The sequence below is a fragment of the Cinclus cinclus genome, chromosome 1 (genome assembly GCF_963662255.1).
Source record: "Cinclus cinclus chromosome 1, bCinCin1.1, whole genome shotgun sequence".
Taxonomy (NCBI): domain Eukaryota; kingdom Metazoa; phylum Chordata; class Aves; order Passeriformes; family Cinclidae; genus Cinclus; species Cinclus cinclus.
In genome coordinates this window covers 85,999,363-86,021,776 of record NC_085046.1, presented here as the reverse complement: position 1 = coordinate 86,021,776, position 22,414 = coordinate 85,999,363, and the positions used below count along the sequence as shown (strand labels likewise).

General features: G+C 38.3%; 1 protein-coding gene across 2 annotated transcripts in view; it reads right to left on the bottom strand.

Moving 5' to 3' along the window:
* The window catches only part of FHOD3 (formin homology 2 domain containing 3), a 366,909-nt gene that overhangs the window by 10,119 nt on the left and 334,376 nt on the right, over window positions 1-22,414 (bottom strand). For both annotated transcript variants that reach the window (XM_062512765.1, XM_062512850.1), the window contains 4 exons: window positions 16,983-17,173; window positions 15,223-15,415; window positions 7,205-7,376; window positions 4,348-4,509 (listed from right to left, as the gene is read on the bottom strand). In XM_062512765.1, the coding sequence (XP_062368749.1) occupies window positions 4,348-4,509; window positions 7,205-7,376; window positions 15,223-15,415; window positions 16,983-17,173 (718 nt within the window). The remainder of the gene's footprint in view (window positions 1-4,347; window positions 4,510-7,204; window positions 7,377-15,222; window positions 15,416-16,982; window positions 17,174-22,414) is intronic.

Sequence of the window (22,414 nt, the reverse complement as noted above, 5' to 3'; positions counted from 1 at the left end):
GGTAAACTTGACTCAATTCCTATCTCCACCTACTCTAGCGGTGCCTCAGACCCATTTCTGCACCATGATTTGAAAGTATTTTTAACTCCCTGCAAGCCGTTACACAAATAAAATAAAAAAATCCTTATGAGAGGTTTCTATACCTAGCACATGATTTCAAAGCCTGATAAAAGAACAAGGCATTATCATGACTCTCCTTTTTAAACATCACAAATCAGTTGGGTCAACTTATCTCAGTCTAATATTAAATTAAGCTGTGATTCAATTATTATGTGTTCTATTTTCTAACTGAGTAACTTTAACTTATAATTTAAATTTTAATAAAATCTAAGAGCAATAGGAGTGTGTGCAGAAGCACAGAGACACTCTGAGATAAAACAAAGTGGGGGAAAACAAACCTCTCACTTTGTGCTGTCCCTATGCAGTGTCTCCAGCAGCATCTGATAAAACCATCACTGTGCTACTCACTATCAAATACCATTCACACCCGGGCCCTACATTATACTGCATCATCCAGGGCAGATGAAGATCTAGATGCAAACAATGCTGCACAGTCAAGACATGTTTAGAGAGCCATTTCCTTAGAAACAAATAGCCCTGTTTGGCTATTTATTTCCAAGGAATTCACAAGCGTTGCCCAGCATATGCCAGAATTAGTGCAGATATCTTCCATATGTTTATTCATGTTTAATAAACTGGGATATGATTTTTCCTGATGCTAACTCATAGGAATTGTATCATTCTCCTGAGACAGATCCATCCAGTTCAATGAAACCAACACAGAAATGGCAAGAGTCTAATCCTGAGGAGACTGATTTTTCTCTTAAGGGATCTATATTGAAATAGACAGCCAGGACAAGAAAGAAAATAGCAGTATCTTCCCATTTGCTATAACGGAATTTTGAGGAGTCTCTTTAATTAAATATACGTAAGTAAAAAATTGTATCTTATGGATGATACTGCTAGTCTTTATGGAATTTGGAGTATTAAGTAGAGTGGTTCTTAAAACTTTCTTATCCCAACTTTCCCTTATACTAGTTGTTTGTTATGGCACCATTTGTGAAGGCTTTCCTAAACTTACCAAAGAACCAGAAGATCCTAATTATATTATCTTTATTTCATTGCTAAGTTGAACATCTCCATATAATGTTATAGAAAACCTTCTCACAGAAAGTTCCCCTCAGACTGCAAGAACAGAAACAGTGTATTTTCAATTTAATTGTTATGCTTTTAAACATGTTGAATTGACAACCCTAGTGGCTGGGGTCTAATTTTTTTACACACAGAATATAAATATAAGAGAAAAAAAAAGAAAAACAAAACAAAAACCAGCAGAAGCTTCCCATTGCAACTTCCTTTGAAGACATCTTTGAACAATTACCTCGAGGGGGTGACAGAGCATTTCAGTTTCTGTGGATCATTCAATCCTGTGGCTTTCTGATGAGCAAATACAAGTACAATGTTATTTTCTCAGATATAAGGCCAGTATATCTGGTAGGCAGGTCACTGAACAGCTGTCGTAAGGCAGAGACTTCCAGTTGATTATTGTACTTCTAAATGACAAATTTTATCATGAAGATCTTCCTGTGTCAAGTTTAGCACAGAATCTCTCCAGATCATCACAGGAACTCAGTTATACACTTACCATCTACCTTAAATTTATGCAATTCAGCTCCCACTGAACAAATTCCTTCCTAACAGTCATATCTTTATTTATCAGTGACCCTTCTATCTTCAGCCAAAAGATACAGACATTTCCATCTGTCTTTTGTTGGATGACTCCCTGCCTTACTTCTCTTCTCATTCTATAGTTCTGATGATTACCCTGAGCATTCAAACTCTTTTACATCATTATGCCCTAACCAAGCTCTCTCCACACCAGTTATGGTGGCACTGCTCAACAACCACAAAAGGTAAAATGCCTTAAATGAACATATTAATATGTCTCATTTTTCCACTGCAACAATTTCCTGAATTTAACATAACATTTTCCATAAACCTATTTATGTTTTCCCCTAGCTATAAATGACTTGAATAATTAGTTTGTTGGTTTTCTTTACTTCACATTTCATTGTCTTTTTTTCAAGGAAAAAATGCCTTGCCCATGAGAACCTTCTGCTGGAACCACAGCTAATGTTTATAGTGAGACTGCGTATAGATCTTTGAGTTTCTGATTTTGCTAATACCATGTATGTTAGTTCATGCTCACTAAAATCTTTGCTGAATACTAAGTAAGCCTTACAAGATTTCCAGTTGTGCACTGAAAGCAATGAGATGTATGCAACATGATGCACAGGGAAAATAATTCCTTTCAGGTGAGTTCCTCATTGATGTCCATGAATAGATTGAATACCAAGTTCATGGCAAAAGCCAGAAGATGTGTATGGGATTCTGAAGGTTGAAGGTAATGAATTAAACCTATCAGATAATAGGGTCTCTTGGCTCTACAGGTAATAAATATTATAGTGTCTGGTAATCTAAATCATTGAGATATGCCTGAAAAACTACTTTCTTATATGTTTATGTGTTTCTAACTGGGATATCTTCTGCTCATTTAACTTGAATCATGCATTAGCAAGGGCTGATCTCTCTTCATTTCCTGGATATATCATATTATCAGTCCAGCTGAGTGTATTTTAAGGATAAACTACTTCATTAGTTCATAATCCAGGTATATTGACTATCTATCAGATTGAAACAGTACAGTTAGGATATTCTCCTTCTACGCTTCTGCACGTCAGCTAAAAGGGACATTAAACTACTGAACTTTATGTTTGTTTTGAAACTGTCTTTTAATCCACTTAACTGTCTCATCCAGATCTTGAAGAACAAACAGTCACAAGAACTGGATTCTATCATGATTAATTACAATGGAAATCAGTTCCAGCCTAAACATTTACTGAATGTTTAATCCCTGTTAATGTTTTTACTGAGTATAAAAGCCAGTTCCACTGAAAAATACATGGTATTTTTATTACCATTATCCTGTATTGTTGTTTCTGCAGCAAGTGCTTCCTTCGGCAAAAAAGTATTTAGCAAAAATTGGGAATGAGAGGTTTTGGTATACGTATGGACAAAGACAGTGTTGCCAACAGAAGAAATACTTTAGCATGGGATAAACCATGGAAATAGGGATAAAGCATGGAAATAGGTAAACATATTGGAGATTTATTTGATATACACAAGCCAACTGCAGCAGTCAGCACGTGCAGAGCACTAGAACTGTGTAGGAAAGTGGGTAGAAGCAGGTGATGCCACAAAGAGGTAAAGCACAGTGTATGACAGAAAGTAAGACAGACAATCCAGTGTCAGCTCATTTTCTTGGTTTAGAGACTGGCTCATGTAACCAGCGTCCACTTTTCCTCTGCTCTTGCCACATGCAGAAGTTCCTTTCTTAGAATGTTGGGCAAAGTGAATATGCTTTCAGCACATGCTAGTTTTTATAGCAAATACCAAGTGTTTTTGATCACCCATTATGTCAGAACAACTCCACAAGAAAGAAAATCTGTGTCATTTTTCACTCACTGTTGTTGTCTCCTCTTTGTCCTAACTTCCCAGAAATGCTAAAAAAATGGATGGAAAGGTAGTCAAAAAGCCACATATGGTTAATGACGTTAAACACTAACATCTTACATTCTTTGGGTAGCTATCCTTCTCATAGTATTTGCCCTAGTTTCTGCATATGAGGAAAAACAAACAAACCCAGAAAGTTCATCACCTCTTAAACATTGCACTTACTAAACCATGAAACCAAACTCCTCAAACTGGGGTGCCGCAGGTCAGCCCCAAGGCCACACTACACCATTGAAAGACCACCTTATAAATGTGCTACCTTTTCTTCCCAGTGGAAGTTAAACTCCTCTATAACCACTTTGCAGCCAAGCAGCAGTAGACATTTTGTTTTCAGGGCTGCGGAAAGACAGCATACAGCACGAGAAAGATTTTAAAAGTTGAAATATCTCAAATTACTTTTTGCTTTATGAATAAGTTCAGCTACAGACACAACTGTTAAGCTTTATGCCAGTTCATAGTAGGTTACAGCATTTTAAGCAGTGTCCATCTGAAGTCCTGATCTGAATTCTCTAGTTATGCATAAGTACTGTCATAAAGCACCACAAACCATTCTTCTCATTCTGCTAAGGACATTTCAAGTTCTGTAGAAGACAGAGTCACCCACTGCATACAATACTGTTTAAACAGTAGTAAGAGGAACATAAGCCAGTCATCAGCACACACTCAAGCCACTCCCAATGTATGTCTGCCTACCAAAGGCCTCATTCCTACACCGATACACATAAATATTTGCACATTCCCTTATTTTGAGCAATTTAATAGCCTTATACTCACATGACTTCCTATTAGCTCGTGACCGCTTCCTCTCTCTAGGCACTGCTCGCTGGCTTGGCACTTGGGTGGCGGACTTGACAATGCGATCCATGATCTCATCTGCAGCGTCATCCGTCGCATTTGGTGAATCGTCATTGCCAGCGTTCCACGAACCAATACGGCCTGGAAAAATACAGCAAGTGAATTCAGGCAAGAGAAGAGAGGAAGTCTCTTGCGTCACTTTGGTTTTGCAATCGGGTTTTTTGGGAAATTACAGCAGGCAGCTCAGTCATCCTGACTTCAATTCAACCAAAGAAGAATCTGCCTAATGGAGAATATTTCTAAATAATAGTCTAGTCTTTGCTGCATCCGCAGAGAGCCAAGAGCTCAAACACAATTATAATGCATATATATTTATATACACACTTTCTATTCCTTTGAGCCTCGGCGTCTTGCTCTTGATCACATTTGCCTCTAGGAAATGCTTGCTAGAGGCTGCCTATAAGCCATGGATGGATAATTTTGTGTGACCATGTTTCTCTCTGCTCTTATTACAAAGACACTAGAAGACATGGCGCATCTTAGAGATTGATGCAAATTGGAAACACAGGTCTTTTTGTAGTGAAAGAAAGAAAACTGTAACAATTTCTGAGCATCCGTATCACAACTTAGTGCAAAGGAGACAAGGGCATAAAGTGTGGTTTGACATGTCTTATCCCCTTCACAATGAAGAGTTTACCTTCTTATCGTGGAGCTGTATGTGTTCTATGTGTCCTGGCATGACTGTGTGCTCTGTTATGAGTGGAAGAGTAACTGGCAAGCTGAAAAGCTGAAAGCAATTTTGGTTAAAACCACAAACAAACAAGTGAGCGATGTTTCTGAACCCAAGGCTCTGGCACTTCTTACTCCCCAGAGCATTGTGTAACACATCTTTGGGTTCCTCCGCTACTGGGTACTGTTCTGTGTGCGTTTTTTGCTTTTAAATAATTTGAATGCTAGTGTGCAATGTGAACACTGACAGTTAGCTTTGCAAAACAGTAGATGTGGTACAATTGCAAACAACTAAGAAATCACCAACAAGGCAATTTTATACCATGTCCCTGAAGTTCACGAACAGCTTTGATTAGGCCTTTACTCAGCCACCTCATCTCCTGGCTTTTTCAGGAGCAGCTCCATTACAACACTGCTCCTGACAAGCTCTTGTCTGGCTCACCCACCCATCTTCTGCCTCTGCATTTCTTCTGGGGAACACAAGCTGACTCTCACAATCAGGCTGCTCTCCTGATCAGCATTCAGTGGATTACATCAGCTGTTCAGCTTGTTGCAGTGCAGATTTCATCTTCACACTTTAGTTAGCTGACTGGCTCCTTACACTGGGGCTGTGAGATTTCTGAATTAGCTAGGATCATGGTTTTTAGCCTTAGCAAACTACACACACACACACACACACACACACACACACACAGACAGATTTAAGAGTTGTATGCTGTGGATGTGTTATCAGTTGCATAAAAAAAATAGTATGTGTAAGATATTCAGATATGAAGGAGAAGAAATACCAGAAAAGAAAATGAAGGCTTGAATTTTGGTGTAACATCTTTACTGCAGAACCATCTTCCATGTACTGCAAGTAAGGGAGTGAGGGGAAGACAAAAGCAAGTACCCGTTACCTTTGCAGTTCAGCAGGGAAGTGGTTAAAAGATACATCACCTTTTTCCTACCCATTTCCTCCCCAGTCTCTCCCCAGTCATTCAAAAAACAGTGCAAGGTATTTTCACTTGAATTTGAATTGCTACTTTCTACTTGCTTCTACTGAAAATAAAGAAAAAAACACATCCTAGATTCTCAAGATGGCCCTTTTTTGCTTTCATGATGAGAGCAAGAATTGGGGTGTTAGTGGGCAGTTACCGTGATCATGCAGGGAAAATTTCTGAAGGCTTGGACTCCTGACACCCCTACTCTGGCTGTGATCTATGTGTTCAAACTTTTGGAAAATTCTTCTTCATCCCTGTCTTGGTTTGAAAGACAGGTGTCTTTCTTTGAAATGGGGAATGTAAACTCCCTCCTTCTAAACTATTATAATTTTGAAATTAAGGGGCTTTTAGGCAAAAATATGGGAAAGAGGAATAACAGGTTTTTTTACTAGGAAAATTAAAATAGAAATACAGTATTATAAAGAGCAAATGCAAAACACTGACAGTCAGAATACAACCTGACACCCTGTCAGTCAGGGTGTTGGTAGTAGTTCCATTAAATTGTGGCTGCAGTTTTTATGGAGTAACAGATACGGTTCAGCTGAAGCAGTGGTTCTGCAGAAGGGTGCAGTTTTTTTCTGAAGGTTCAGTGATAATATGGAAAGGTTCGTTTTTGCTCTGGAATTCAGTGGAAAAAAGGCTGTTTTGGTGTTTCAAATCTCAGTTTTTATCTAGGTAGGAAAGGCTTGGCTCCTCTCCCTGGGTGGAGCATCTCCCAATGGGATGATGTAATTTTATCAGTCATGCAGCGGGACTCAATGGCCCATTAACAGCCCATATCATCCTGGAGGAAGGATGGGTTGTGGAAAAGATCAAGATGACTGCCCCACCTGGTTTTAACAGATGGCCCATTAGCAGAGAGTATCTGCAATGGAGATAAGGATCACTGCCTCACCTGGTTTCAACAGGTGGTGACAGAATACATACTCATGGTCACATCCTGTATTGCAACCTAAGACAATCCCCATGCCTCAAATCACTTCTATCATGAACACACCACTGGGATTTCCCCTTCTACCTTTTCAGCTGTGAGCGCTACCAAATGGGGACACGACCCATGTTTGGGTCTCTACGTGGCTACCACAGTACAAGAAATGTGGCCACGAGGAGATTTTGGCACTTACCTCGGCTGGCCCGGCTCCGAGTGCGGACTCCGAGTGCCATGGTGCTGTCGCCGCCCACGGAGCAGGTCTTCAGCACTGCCTTCATGTTCTCGTGCTCGGCAGCATCCTCGGCGTACTGCAGGCCCTGGGGCTGGCTCTGGCACGGAGGGGAGCTGCTGGAGAACTTGCCGGACTGTGGATGGAAAAGGATTTGTTGTTTCAACTGAGAACAGCATGGACAATAGGCCAGGGGCTCAGCTGTGAAATGCAGGGAAAGAAGTGTCCTCCCCAGCTTGGTTTGGAGTGTAGCTCTTCCCAGAAGAGCCCAGCAACAGTTGCTCCTCTCCCAGAGCATTCATTCCCTCTGACCAGAAATAAACTTGAAACAGGGTGACAGCAGGGAGCAGACACAGTCAGAGGAAAAACAGATGCATTAGCCTGAGCTTTGTAATTTTGACCTTGTGTCTGAGAGTAAAAGGGACAAAGCAAGGACTTGCTTTGAAACCTTCAGTCCAGACTGGGCCTGATCTGTGGCCAGGCATAATGCTGAGAGGAACAGCGTGAGACCCAATGGAAAAAAATGGCTTTTTTTTTTTTTCCTGTATAATCAGCTTGCAGTAGCAAGGCAAAATGGGGACAGTGGTCTAGGAAGAGACAACTTTCCCTCTTGCCTCTCTGCCTTGCTGCAGAGAAAACTCTCAAGCTGCTCTAAAACACAATTATCTACGAGTAACTTTAACACGTATAACCAGTAACACTTAAAAGTACCTGGTCCCAAAGCACTGAGACAAAGTATTTATGGGCAAAACACAAAAATTGCAGTCAGAAGTCAGAAGAACAAACAAAACCTTACAAGAGATTGAGGAGTCTGCCCTCTGCTTCCCTGTCACCACACCACCACATGAACAACAGCAGCTACACTAGTTGGGCACGCACAGTGTGGGTATGCAGGAACCCCAGCAGTGACCCAAAAAAAGTCTAGGAATGGGTGGGAGCAGCAGAAGTAGGTACTTTCTAAGGAAAAGGGCTTGAACTGCTGGGCTGCTCTCCCTTCCCAGACTGCCTCCAAAGGGCTTGGATGCTTGTATTCACCACTAGGCTCTTATCTGCACAAAGGTCAAAGCACACTGAAAATACAGCTCTGACTGCAGGAAATACCGACCCTGTTGACAGCAAACAGGCATCAACAGATAATAATAAACCTCGGTACTCTCACTCATATCAGCCCAGCATCAGACACCAGAATATGTTTTGTTTTTCCTTTTAATCTTTCTTACTCTAATTCAGCACGGATGAAAGGACAAGTGCTGCATTCTGTTCTTCCTTTTCATAATAAACAACATTAATTATTCACTTGGTGATACCAAGCCAGTCAGTTAAAGGGATGCAAACCTGCAAAGCCCTTCTGTCAGAGAATGGTAAATTGAAAGAAAAGACTGGGCCCTACTTTCAGAGCTTTGATTAAGTCCCCATGTCAAGACTGCAAATTGAAAATGTGTAATCTGGAAACCAATGATAAAATGATTCTATTTTAACATTGTAACTTTTTGGGGTAAAATAGCAAGTTAACTGACTAGCAAAACAATAATCTCTAAAGTCACTGAGCTAAATATGTCAGTATGAGACCTATTTTTGATAGCTAGAAGTTTGTTTTCTTGTTAAAAGATTAGCTTGCAACATTTTGATGTGAAAAGTATGCAAGTGCTACAGTTTCACATGTGAAATTAAGAGACAGAAAAATATTAGAGAAAAACTCCTATGAAAAGGCATGCTGTTTTTGCATTAAGACTACTTTCTTATACAAAGTGGGTTTTTCAGCTAAACAATACAATCTCCAAAAAATTCCAAAGGATAAAGCCTTCACATAACTGTTAGTTCCTGTTCACATAGATTAGCTACATGTTGGCATAAACAGGCAAATTAATGTAATTTTCTTCCATGCCCTTAGCTATACAGCACAAGTAATCACTGGGGGCTACACTCTACAACCAAAAGTTTTATTTAATTTCCTTAATTTTCAAATGCTGCCATAAATTGCTGCCCAAACCCCAGCCTGCTGAGAAAATGACCACCTCTATGAAACAGTGAGCACTAAGCCACATTGTTTATGTTCAAAAAATTGAAGAAAGCTCTAATGCTGAACAAAAAATGCATTGCAAAAAAGATGCTCCTTTTATTATGAATATAGCTAAAACATCACCATCAGGAGCACTTTATGATAGATACATGGCTCACCTCTATGATGAATGAAGTGTCTCATTCTCTATTTATATAGCAAGGCAAACAGGATTTGCTTAACATCCCTTTTGAAAACCTTACAAAATAATACCATGTGGGGTTACACATCTTAGTGAGTATGAAAGTACCTTGGTAATCTGTAGCCCTAGGTACAGACCTTGATCCCCACAGCATTTAGATCACTCATGTTTTCATCACTCATGGGCAATGGGAATGCTTTGCAGTACATTACAGGCAGTAAGGAAAAGAAATTAGGAAACTTAAAATTATTCAGCACTCAGGTAAGGATATCCTTTTTCAAGAGGACAGGCATGCATATGGTTAAAGCTGACTTGCAAAATGCTTTCTTATGATTGAGACAAAAAGGTATGAGAAGTATGTCATGGTTCATAGTTCCAGTTGAGCAGATGGAGTTGAGTAGTCCATACTATCTGAGTTAGAAATTAGATATCACAGCACACAGGAGACATGGGATGACATGCTTTTTCAGAGAACCATACCTCAATATCGTCTTCTTCATCGGTCTGCCACTGGAAACAAAGGACAAGGTGGAGGACAAACAGCAAGATTTAGGAAAAACAGCACTGTCAAACCATGACAGAGGTAACCATGGTACTGTTTATGCAATAGGAGGACATAAAAATAGAAGACGTATAAGGAATTAATTCCTTAGACAATCAGCTTGCATCTTTTTTTTTTCTTTTAGCTGATTGTGCATAGAGCAGATTGTCACAGCCAGAAGGGTATGTAGAAATTTCCTGACTTTTTCTTACAGAAATGGTGAACTGAAACTATCCCTAACTCATTCTATTTCTCTCCCTTGAGTCATGTGGTTGTTTGTCCCATGGACACTGACAAGACTAGGTAGGACTCCTTCCAGCTCTGTGCAGCACAGGGAGGTCCTGGCTATTGTTTCTCTCAGTGCAGAGGTCAACTTCTTGGCAATTCCTTTTCTCTACACTTAAGTGTTTGTTTTAATTCCTTTTTTAAGATGGGATTTTTCAACTTCCAATTCCAACAGAGCACTCAATTCAAATGTCTTTCAATAAATGCTTAAAGTTCTTCAGTAGTTGTCTGATACCTGATTCTGGAAATCAGAGTGTAACAATCATCCATTGTTATTCAGGGCTTTCACCCTCTGTGACAGCAGGCATCTAAAACTATTATGACTGTGCACAGACATACAAAAATATTGTGGGATATGGAGAATTCTTAAATTTTGGGATTTAAAGGGAATTAGCAAAATATTTAGATCTGTATTCCCAAATGCCTTGGGAATTCTTCACTGGGTTAGAAGATGCCCCACATGGAAATTTCCCAAAGTAAAATATGGCTTTTCAAGTGTCTGGGCTCCTTGTTTCCATAATTTTCAGTTTGATTGTTTATAAAGTACAAAAATAGTCCAGAAATTTTATGCTTTTTTTTTTTTTTTTTGAAGAAGCATTCCACCAATAGTATTTCTCTCCCTAGTGTTACTAATACACATTTTTGACCTTATCTCCATCTCAGCTCTGATTGCTGTCTGGGATTGATACATTCTGTTCCAGAGACATTCATCATTAAAAATGAAAGCCTGATTTACTTTGGCCCTCAGTTTAGTTGCAGCACAATCTCCATAAGAAGATTAGCTATGACTGCTAAGCAGCACATTAACATTACTTTTTAAGGGTATGTTTTATGCAAAGAGCGAGAATGCTTATTCTAATTTGGACACAGTGGTACTGACAGAAACACAGGAAGTGTGTTTTGCAGAGGGACCATGACAGGTATGTTCCCTTTGCATTAAAATTATCTGTTTGTCTTTTTTCCATCCATCCCCTGGGGGGCATGGAGTCACCCTATAAAGCATGTCTTCTGAAGAGGACCACTGTTCACTTTTTGTCATGAGTAAGAAACAGAAAGAAGAATAGGAAGTACAAAGTCTTTTATATTCTATCTATCTATCTATCTATCTATTGCATCATTCTGTACAACCAGCTAATAAGGGCAGCAAATTAATAAGGGCAGCAAACAAAAGAGAGCAAATTAAGCTAAACAATACAAAAAGGCAATCAGGGCAAGGTAAAATAGTAGAGAACACACATTAAAAAGACTGTTCTCCAAACAAATGTATTATAGTATTACTTTATACCGAGCTAGATTTTTTTTTCTCTGCTTGACTGTGCTCATCTCCAGTACCTGGGCATTACCATTTCTCTCCCTCCTGCTCCACATGGAGAGCACTCACTCCTAGGACCACTGTCCTCCAGCCAAAGCTACTCTAGTGCACAGGAGGTATAGTACACACCCTTCATACAACCATGTCTGAAGAGGCATCTGCCTCTAGCAAATACTGACAACAGGTGTAAAAGCAGCAAAATAAATAAATCAATCTTATGTTTCAAAAGGGAATCTGCTCCTACCCCAGTATGTACATTCTGCCTTGTATTTCCTTCTTTGTTTCATCATTATAAAAACACTGAGAAATAGCAATAAATTTGGATTTTTTTAGCATGCAATATTATCAAAAAGCAGTGAAAGAATATTGCTATACCAAATACCACTTGCAGACACAAGATGTTAATTTGAAGGAAAAAAGGCCATTTGATTCTTCTGTCAGTCAATATTGGATGTTGCAGGACAGTTTGAGATCTTCCTCCTTCCCTTCCTCCTGCCATCACATTCATTTTTCCCTTAGGCTAGCATTTCTGTGCAGTGGATTTGCTTTTTCAAAATATTATGTCTATTACATAGCAATTTTGGAATTGAAACTCTTAAGTATTGTGAAAAGCAGAGCTTCATAAACTTGAGAGACAGATGATTACCTATTATTATTAAAAATAATTTAAAAGCTCAGACTTGTATCTCTAATTGCATTTCTTCCCTATTTTGCTTGCTTGTTATTTTTAGAGTGCCTGACATGAGTGCTATTATTGGCTAAAGCCAGATATAAAGTTACAGAGGCTAGGCAATTTTCCCTCTGAAACTGTGGCAAAGCACAGTTCTCTTTCCCTTACCCCTCTCCTCCACACAACATTCACCAAGATTTAAACTGACAGTGCCCAGTCCACTTCAGCTATTAAATAACACATAAACATGAAGCTATCTGTGGTAAAAGGCTGAAATAAAGACTGGAAATATTGCCCATTGTGCTCCTCAGCCCTACTCCATACGAGTTGTTGCTGAAGCTGATGCAAGCTCTCCATGCAAAGAGCCAGCAGACTCTCCACACAATGAGCTAGCACCCCTCTGCCTTGAAGTCTGCAGGGGGGACAAGGTTTAAGAGACACAGGTTGGTTCTGGCTTATTTCTTTCCTGCTTTTGTTTAAAACCCTCTTCATCTGCCTAGAAGCAGTATACCGCGAGGTGGTAAAAATGAGATCCTGAGGAAATTTTCTAAGGACAGGGAGGTAAATTTCAAGTAACTTCACATTACTTTTAGGTCACCAAAAGCAGAAAGTAAAATTCCATATGACTACTGCATATTGTAATCACTTTCCACAAAGAATTTTTTTCCCAGGGTCTTGATCTCAACTTTCTTCTATCAGTATTTTGTAACTAGTGAATTACTGTCAATGCATTACTATCTCCCCTTTCCAAGTCTTCATATATAAAACACTAAGAAAATCAAGACCAGATACAAGTCACAGCCAAAACAAAACTACAATAAAATTCCACACTTTCATCATTCTTCACACATAAATATCTTCCATCCTGCTGACTTGGAAACTTGTTTTGAGGTAGATATAACTTTGAAGTTGTCAGAGGAAGCTGTGACAAATAGTCTGATGCAACTTCAATTCAGTTTTACCATATACTGCAGTTCAAATAAAAGGTAATAAGGCCATATTACTGGGCTACAGTTAAAGAGATTTAGCTAAGTTCTGAAATAACTATGTGGCCACATTAACAGCAACTCCCTTAAAGAACATTCCTGTAAGGGTAGTTTTAAAGACTGTTGGTTTTAACTCGTGCAGGCTTTTGGTTTCAAGGTAATAGGACTGTCCGATAATTATAAATAATTGATAGGCAAAATATGCTCCATTTTTTAAGATCTGCAAGACATTTTTGGTGTAACACTAGCTGTCAGATGGCATTTTATTCTTGCCAAATCTCAACACCATCTTGCGCTTAACAAGAGATCTTCTTCCAATAATACTATTGCTCTGGGAAAAGCTTTGATGACTGCTTCCTTTCATGTTCAGGAAATGGCCATTGTCCCTGGATCTGCCCCTTGCTGTCTCCCTGTCAAGCCTGAGACTTTTTCTGGTTTGAAAGGGTCCCATTTCTCTGCTTCCTGAACCCAGATGCCAGTGACCAGAACTCCTTTCCCTCTTTCATTTCTGCAGGAACAGGATATAGATGAGCTTTTTGTCCTGCCACAGAAGTTATTCTGGATAGATAATACATAAACACTGCATTATATGGTAGGAACACAGTAGGAAAACAGTAACTCCTTTACATCTCAGTCATGCTTAAACTAGTGAAAAGTGTCAAAGCTATGTGAGGGAATGAAAATTGTAATTTACGAAACTTTGGTTAATGCTGTCTTTTGGGTCCTTTAGAACACATTGGGAAAATGAAGAAGCAATTGCAGAAAGTGATCTCACTTCTCCAGTGGTAGCTTTGAAAATGTGTATGACTGTATTGTATTGTACCCTTTGTATAAAATCAGAACCTCTTCCTTAACCTGAGACTATACCAAAAGAAAAAAAAATAATTTGATAATAATGCAGGTTTAACATTTTCTCCAGATGGGGCAGATTTCCAAATGTAAAGAGGATATTGCCAGGAAAGATCTATAAATGATCGTGGGTCAATAACTTAAATACAATCTCAATTCATGTCAGTCCCAATGCATATATATGTATTTATATCTTTATATTGATCCATGTTGCCCGAGCCATAAAACTGTAATCAGCTTCGGGCGTTTCATGCCAAAGACAGGGGTAGCTTCATATGTAATGAAGCACTTGCACTTAATTGATACTCCAGATTTGGATTTCGAGACAGCTGGAAACTTTTATTAAGTACTGGCACTTCTTAAAACTCTATCTGGATTGAGCCAAAATACATCAACTCCAAAAAAAAAAAAATCAAGGGGATTTAAAAACCTATTATGCTGAGAAAAGTAATCTTATTTTAATTTATTCTATGAGTATGCAATCTTAGAGTCAAAAAGTTTACAGAGTAAACATCTACTGTGGACATAAATTTGTCCATCCTTTCAGAATCCCAAAGTAGTCTGTTACCATAAAATTGGCTGGTGTGTGCTTTAAAGTTAAGAAGAAAATTTCTGTGCCTGCACATGAAATATATGTATATGTGCATATATATACACAGACATAAAAATAGATAAAATATCAAGACTCCAGACTATATTAGAATATTCAAAGATGGAGGAAAAAATCCATTAAAACTTGGCTGCAATCACTTAAATGGTTACAATGATTCATCATCTAAATTATGATCTTAATAAGGAGTCTAGTTTCTAGGGTTATTTTCTTTTTCATATTTTTGGCTGATCAGATGCATATGGCTCTTGATGTCTTCTAGATATTCTGGACACTGTCTGTGCAGCACACAGAGAAGCTCTTTTTGGATAATTAATTTCAGTTTGTTTTGTCCTATATGTTTTTATGAAGCAGAAAATATACACGATCAAGGACTTGCAAGTTTTGTCTTCTAAGAGAGGAGAGTTCATTACTTACATCAGAAGGACCTCTAAAAATACAAATAGAGTAACAACACTTCATATACCACATTCAGTGAAAGAAAGTTTTGAAAAATCCATGCTATGGGAGATACCATTTGCCACTTACATCTGTTATCATTTTCCCTCTGGTCTTGTTTCTTTCCCTGTGGTTAGCTCGTTTTTGTTTTTGCTGCAGAACTCTTTCCCTGGTGGTACGGTATTCCAGAGCAAATTCACTTATAATTTTGCAGAACTTATTGATGTTGACTTCACGTATTGCGTAGGGAGGATGGCCCATAAATAACAAAAATGAGTGAAACCTGGAAAAAAAAAATATAAATGGGAAAAAATCTTTTATTGATGGTCTTTTGGAAAAAAAACAACAACCCTATATTTCACTGAATTCATTCATTACTTTACTAGCTCCCATAATTTCCTTCGTGCTACAGAATTTTCATGGATGCTTTGCATAACATTGGTATGTTTTATAATTAAAACCATGAAAGTCTAGCCTCTGACAACTTCATCCCAGTCTACTTTCCCAGGCTGATGCAGGAGATAAAATGTTTATGGAACTCCATCACTTTATATGACTAATTTGGCACATGAATGACCAGTTTAATTTCAGTTATAGAAAAAATATTTATTAAGTTTCAATTATATTTATTTGTATTAAGCAACTTCAAAGAGACTGTTAGGATGTTGGGCAAAGTCTAGACAAGAAGAATGCAGATTTACAGGCTAGCAAACACAAGAAGGAAAGAATTTCTGGTTCACAAAACTGACCATAAAATTATATTATCTACCAAGTACATTAGTTTGAGACACTCTCAATTCACAGTTTTATTGCTTCTGTGGCATTCAGAGCTTTTGCACTATTTGCAATTTTTACTATTGCTTCTATATTGCATGATTTACAGCAGCACAATGAATGTGTAAAAATGTATGAGAATTTCCTTTAACTGCATCTACATCCCCGAGGACAAAAAGTCTTCCCAATCCTAGAAAGATGCAAGTATATGAAAACATTTTTAAGAATTATCATAGCAATTGCAGGATATCAGAGGAGAAAGTTGATATTTTTCTTACTTGCACAATGAATATGATAAACACAACAGGAAACCAATTAATTCACTCCCCTCCACTGCAATTGGAATTTCTGCTTACTTATGGCATGAACCCTAAGTCATTACAAAAAAAAGAGCCAAATCAACTTCTCAAGTGTATACCCACAAATTTGGGATCATTTGGAATCCAGTTCTTAATTTTTACCACAGCAATTTGGAAATTATCCAGAAGACAGAATATCTCTCACAATTTCATTAAACTCAACTGCAAACCCTAAGGAGAGAAATCTTAATTCTGCCTTCAGCTGGTATAAGAATAAGCACATAGTTGAAGATCTTGCAAATAGGAGTGGTTCTACCTACAAAATAATTCATTGCACAAGACTGGTTTCAGCTTCTGTGTATGATAAATTTGTCAATAAAACTTCATTTTTTTTCCTCCAGTCTGTTCTTGTTTATTAGACAGTAAGCCAAGCCTTCTTAAAAAATCCACAGATAAACAGAAAATCTATCAACTTAACTATAAAGCTGCTAGCTTTTGGGGACTAGGAGGCAATAGACAAAGTTATTGTACCGTGGGAATGAATGATTTCCTAGATTATTGCTTTTTTTAGTCAAAAATATAGAAATTTCCAGAATGGGGATCTTTCTTCAATTGAGACTATAACAAAGTATGCACCACATATAACCTGGCAACATTCCTTGCAGGAACATTGCAGGCATTAAATGCTTATAAAACACATATTTATGATGTCATAACTTATAACTTGATAAAGTTGTTTACTATCAAGGTATTTCTATCACCAATATAATTCCATACCTGTTAATTATTCTTCTATGAACAATCTTCAGGATTATGATTCTTTCTGCACAGTCTTTAAGGAACTCAGACATTTTTTGCTTTAGACTTGGCTTCATTTCATGTTTTGCTATAGCCTTAAGGTGATCCCATGATGCTTTGCACCGTCTTTCCATCTGACACAAGTTTTCCTGGAGTTGTTCAAAGTCAACCTGAAAAAGACAAAGGAAAAGAAAATGTAATGCTTGAAGTGAAAACACTGCGGTTGTATACTCAGGTATCTGTCAACAGTGTTATCTGTGTGTATGAAAGGGTCGAAGTAGTGGCAGCACAACATCAATTCACATTATTATAACAATAAAAAACGGCTTTATGTCTATCACACTATGTCTAGGCATGTAACGTTAGAAAGGAAAACTGAAAACAAAGAAATACCCATACACATATATTTGGTTTTATTCTTGGAGGCCTAGAAGCTAAAGAAGGGACAATAAAATACTGTGATGTGTTTTTTCCCTTGCTAATAACTTCATGTCTGCACCAAGCAACTGCATAACTCAGTTCTTTCTGAGGTAATACAAAACTTTCTCTTTTTCTTAATCCTTTTCTCTACTACTCAAAGCTTTTTATACCCTGTTTACTGCTCGCTTTTGTACCCTGCCAACAATTCTCCATTTTAGGAAGCATTTGGATCTATTCCCCAGTCATGCCCTGACTTGCTAATAGATGATCTATTTCTAATCACAAAATTCACGGGCCAGAATTTTTTAAAGCTCTATTGAATGTATGTGTTATTTAGTGATTGCAGCACTAACTTTCATCCCTTGATATACAATACGAATTTATTGGCTTGTAATGAGATCATACAACGATTCTGAAAGTCTCTCAACACAGTTAAAATAAATGATTGCACCTTACAGTAACATTCATCAGGATAGAAGCCAACACATTCCACAGAAGCTGAGGGAGAGCTTCTCCTTTATTCGTCAACCAAAAAAGGTGTTCAAATTGCAATACTCTACAGAAGACACTCCGAATGTCATGCTAACAAACTCAACAATGTGCATCAATGACCCAGCTGCAGCACATAACAGATAAGAAAAATAAAACTACCCAACATGCTCTGGAATGTTGAAGAAAGGAAAAAATGATTTTATAATACCACTTCACAGTTCAGATGAACTCAAGCTGTAAAACACAGACTGAGCTCTCAGATTCTAAACATATCAGTGCTTGGGATGTTAGTCTCATACTGCAGTTAATTCCTTAATGCTAAATGAAAACCAGTGTCAGGGGCAGGTTTTATTTAATTCTTCTTAGCTGTGTGCAGCATCCACTACTGAGACCTAAACTGAGAATAGCCATAAGAAATGCATTATTATTAAAAAGCTCCTGGTATTGATTTGATTTGTTTTTGCTGTGATTTATAAAGTGATGAATTTTTCCTCCTCTCAAGGAAATAAAAACATCCTTTGATCCACTCTGCCATTGAGAAAAGCCCTGCAGGCGGAGCAGCTGTGGGGTATTTACTTTCCTTATACCCATATCAATGCATATGTTGAAAAAAAAAGTCCTTTCCAGGTCAGTATTTTCACTGTTGATGATAAACACATTGCTGCTCTCCACAGATGGTGTATCTAAAACACATATGGGGAAAAAATACTAGCATTCCTGTTGAGGAAAATAAAAATCCAAGGTTTAGGTCTTAGTAAGAATTATCCAACCTGGTTGAGGAAGACGCTCAGCCTCTGTAGCTGAGAAATGTAAATTCATGACATTTCATGACAGAATGAGTTTTCATCTGTCAAAAAGCTCTGAGGTTCAGACCTGTTGGGGTTCAAGAAATATCTCTGAAGAACAACAAATCTGTGGCAAACGTGGTGAATTCCTGGCCCGTCGAAATCTGCCAACAGACAGCACATTGACAAGAGTAGGAAGCTCCAGCATGGATGGGGGCTGGCAGGTTGGGCTAAGGGACACTCACAAGTTTTCTGAGCACAAACAAAAATTCAGTCCTTTTTGGAAGTCCTAAAGAGACTGCAGTAAGAAGAATACCACCTGATCTCTTCTGGAATAAAACTCTGTGGAGCACAGGTGTGTTTGAGCAGAAGCTGCAAACTCCTGGAAGGAGTAAAGTAGGAACTCCAATATAGGATAATGTACCTATGTATTACCCATGGGAAAACTGTACAGCACCTGAAAGAATGTGGCAAACCTTCATGAAATCTCTGTCTGCTGACTCTCTAGTGTTTGGTCACTTGCTTGTGGACAGGAAGAAATATCCTTGCAGAAAAACATCCTCATGTGAAATATTACAGTTCCAGGTTTTCAATCAGGTACTCCAGCTGATGCCCACTTTACGAAATGCTGTATCACCAGTGCCAATTTTGTGTGTAGACACAGCATCCATTACATTTTGCTCTGCTCCAGGTCTGTGGTTCTGCTTAGGGTGTTATATACAAATATAACAACAGTAAGAGTGATGAGAAATCCCAATTACAAGAGATCCCCAGTTATCTGTTTATATGATAAGGAGAACAAAAACTTGTGTGGAGTAATAATGACAATAAATTATGCATAAAGAAAACATAAAAAGGCATTTATAATACCATACTGCCTCTTTATCAGTTCAGACAGCATTGCCAAAGGAGCATGGACTGCATACTGTGATTTATGTGCTTATTTACAACACTTTACTAAAGGAATTAATAATGTATAATAGCAGAGAATCATGGATGATCCTTTTTTTTGTTCTTTCTTTCTTGATAGGAAAGATGCACCAATTCTTGCCTGCAGCTAGATGGTCATGGTGGGACTAAAGATTTCAGGTGAGTTGTGGCTCCAGGAGAGCTCAACATAGGAGGTACTCAGGTAAGAATTGCTATGGCATTATTTTATAACTATGCTCCACTGAATAAAAGGAAGCAGTAAACTGAAATAGTCATTACAGCTTTCTTGCTTGACAGTAGCGTACAGATGTTGTACCTGGCCCAAGCATTTGGAGGAAAATGAAAACATACACTTTTCTTCCTCCTCAGTACATATTGAGCAAAAAACATGCAACTTGCTGGCCCTGCATAGTTACCTTCTGCTAAGATTTTTAAAATTAATACATGTTTTTTTCTGCAGGAAAAAGAATGAGTGCCATTAGGATGTTATGCAAAATAGGAATGTCCTTTCTTTCAAACACTATGAAATGTTTATTTTAATTTGTAAACCAATTTAGTAAAAGCAACTTTCTAAATGGTTCTGGGATATTTTTGATATGTTCCTTGTTCCTCTGACCAGATTCCTCTCCATTCACAATCACACTAGCTAAAAAATATTCAGAACAATTGATGTCTGTGAAATCTCTTGCTAGGCCCACTGTTAGTCTTCTGAGAACTGCCTTAGTAGAGAAGTGCCTTAGTAGACACTGTTTTATCAGAGAGGAGTAGCCAGAGACAGTATATGCAAACAGGATGCAAAGACAAGTTTATGTGTGCCAAGCCCTGCAGAGTAAGCCTTAGCAAACCACTGCCCTAAATTCACTAATGGTCAACTTTAGAATTAAAAATCTATTTTTCAATTTAACACACCACCCTATTTTGCACAAATGACTCAGACTGAAGAATAAAACCTTCTAACCACACTCCAGAAACAACAAAACTCACTTTAATCACTTTATATCACTATTTACTGCTTGCTACCATAGAAGCAGATGACTTTGCCATAAACAACAAAAATTGAAAGAATTTACCAAGTTTCTCATTCCACTGGGCTGAGAATTAAGTACCTCACGACACACCTACTTCCCAGACAGTTCTCACTGGTTTTCACCTGACTGAAAAACTACCACAACCATCAAACAGCTCAGCATTTATGTGCCTGCTTGTTCTGGTTCCCTGAACATTGGTCCTTACAAGGCCTATTTTTTTTCAAGTTCAACTCCATCCAATATCACATGCCATGTATAAAAGTTTGAAACTTTCTTATTCAGGAAATACTAGACCATGCTCCAATTATTCAGGCAGGACATGGATCAGGAAGCCTATCTTGTCTGGGTTGGGATGTTATTCCTCAGTGTGGCCATGAATACCTCATAGCAACACAGGAATTGCACACTTTATTATTTGCTGGGAGAGAGAGGAACTGCTGCTTTGAGGTAACATTGGGAATTAAAGTGCCTTCCACTATATATTCCCCAGGGCAGCATATACAACTCCAGGTATGCACTGCCATGCACTGCAAACAACTGCAGCCACTGTGAGATAAGAGGTCATTTTTCTTCAGCTTTCCCTTAGCTGGAATGTGCTCTACAAACACGTTTCCTCTTCCAGCTAAATCTCCTCTAGTCTTTGGGCTAAGCTCCCCCACTGCTGCAAGTACAAAACCATAACAAAGTCAAAGATACTGGACCTAAATACACTCACGTTTTCTGCCTCCTGTGTTAACATTCAGCTCTTCAACAGGCTCAAAGATGTCACAACTAGATTGAAGCAAAAAGCCCCAAAACAAGTAAATGAATGGAAACTGATGAAACACTTCTTTTCAAAATCACTGTATCCAAAGTTTTGCTCTGAATAACTTATTACATAGCCTCAGCATGCTTGTATGATTTCTATTGTTTGATACTCTATTGTTCATTGCTATAGCTTGTTTCTTTTAGTGGTGTACACATAAAATCCAGTTATTTTCTGACGAAGACCTGTATCTCTGCATTTTTATCTTAGTCACAAGGGGCATTTAAGAGAAGATTGATGCTTTCATAATGACATGTTGCCTTAAATGCCCAATCAGATGGCAACTATTTTATTGTACCTCATAGAAAGATATACATAACCACACACAAGCTTTCTCTTTTCAAAGTTCAAGATAGTTTCTGCAGCAGACCACAGTCTAGTCTGAGCTGTTTATAATTTAGGGTCAGGCCGTTCATTCTCACATTATTACAGGGATGCGTTCTGGCAGGGAACACGAAATCTTCCTCTTTTCCTGAGTTGGTTCAGTGCCAAAGGAAATTCTGAGAATTGTTCCTTGCAAACACACTGTCATCTGAGAGCAGCGACCTTCTGTGGCGTACGTTCAAAACTCTGTCTCCTCTAATATTTCCAGACTGGCTTCCTTCACCAAGTGTCACAAGAATTATCCCAAGACCCTTGTTAGTCTGACTTGCACACTGTGGGCATGCATTTTATGCCAGATAGATGCCAGCTCTCTAAAGCAAGCAATATATAAACAAGTTTCTGTCCAGACATTTCTAATTCTAGAGTAAGAGGTGGCATCCTGTGAAAATAATTTTGGAAATGAGAACAACTGAATCAACCCACTAATGAAAAATTAAAGGACAGAGGTAGCAGAGGTGCTTACTGAGGTATGACCAGATGAGTCTGCCCAATTAGGTACACATCTCTACTGCATTGTACTTCATTAAACGGTATCCTAATGGGACCTAATCCTACATGGGATTGTTT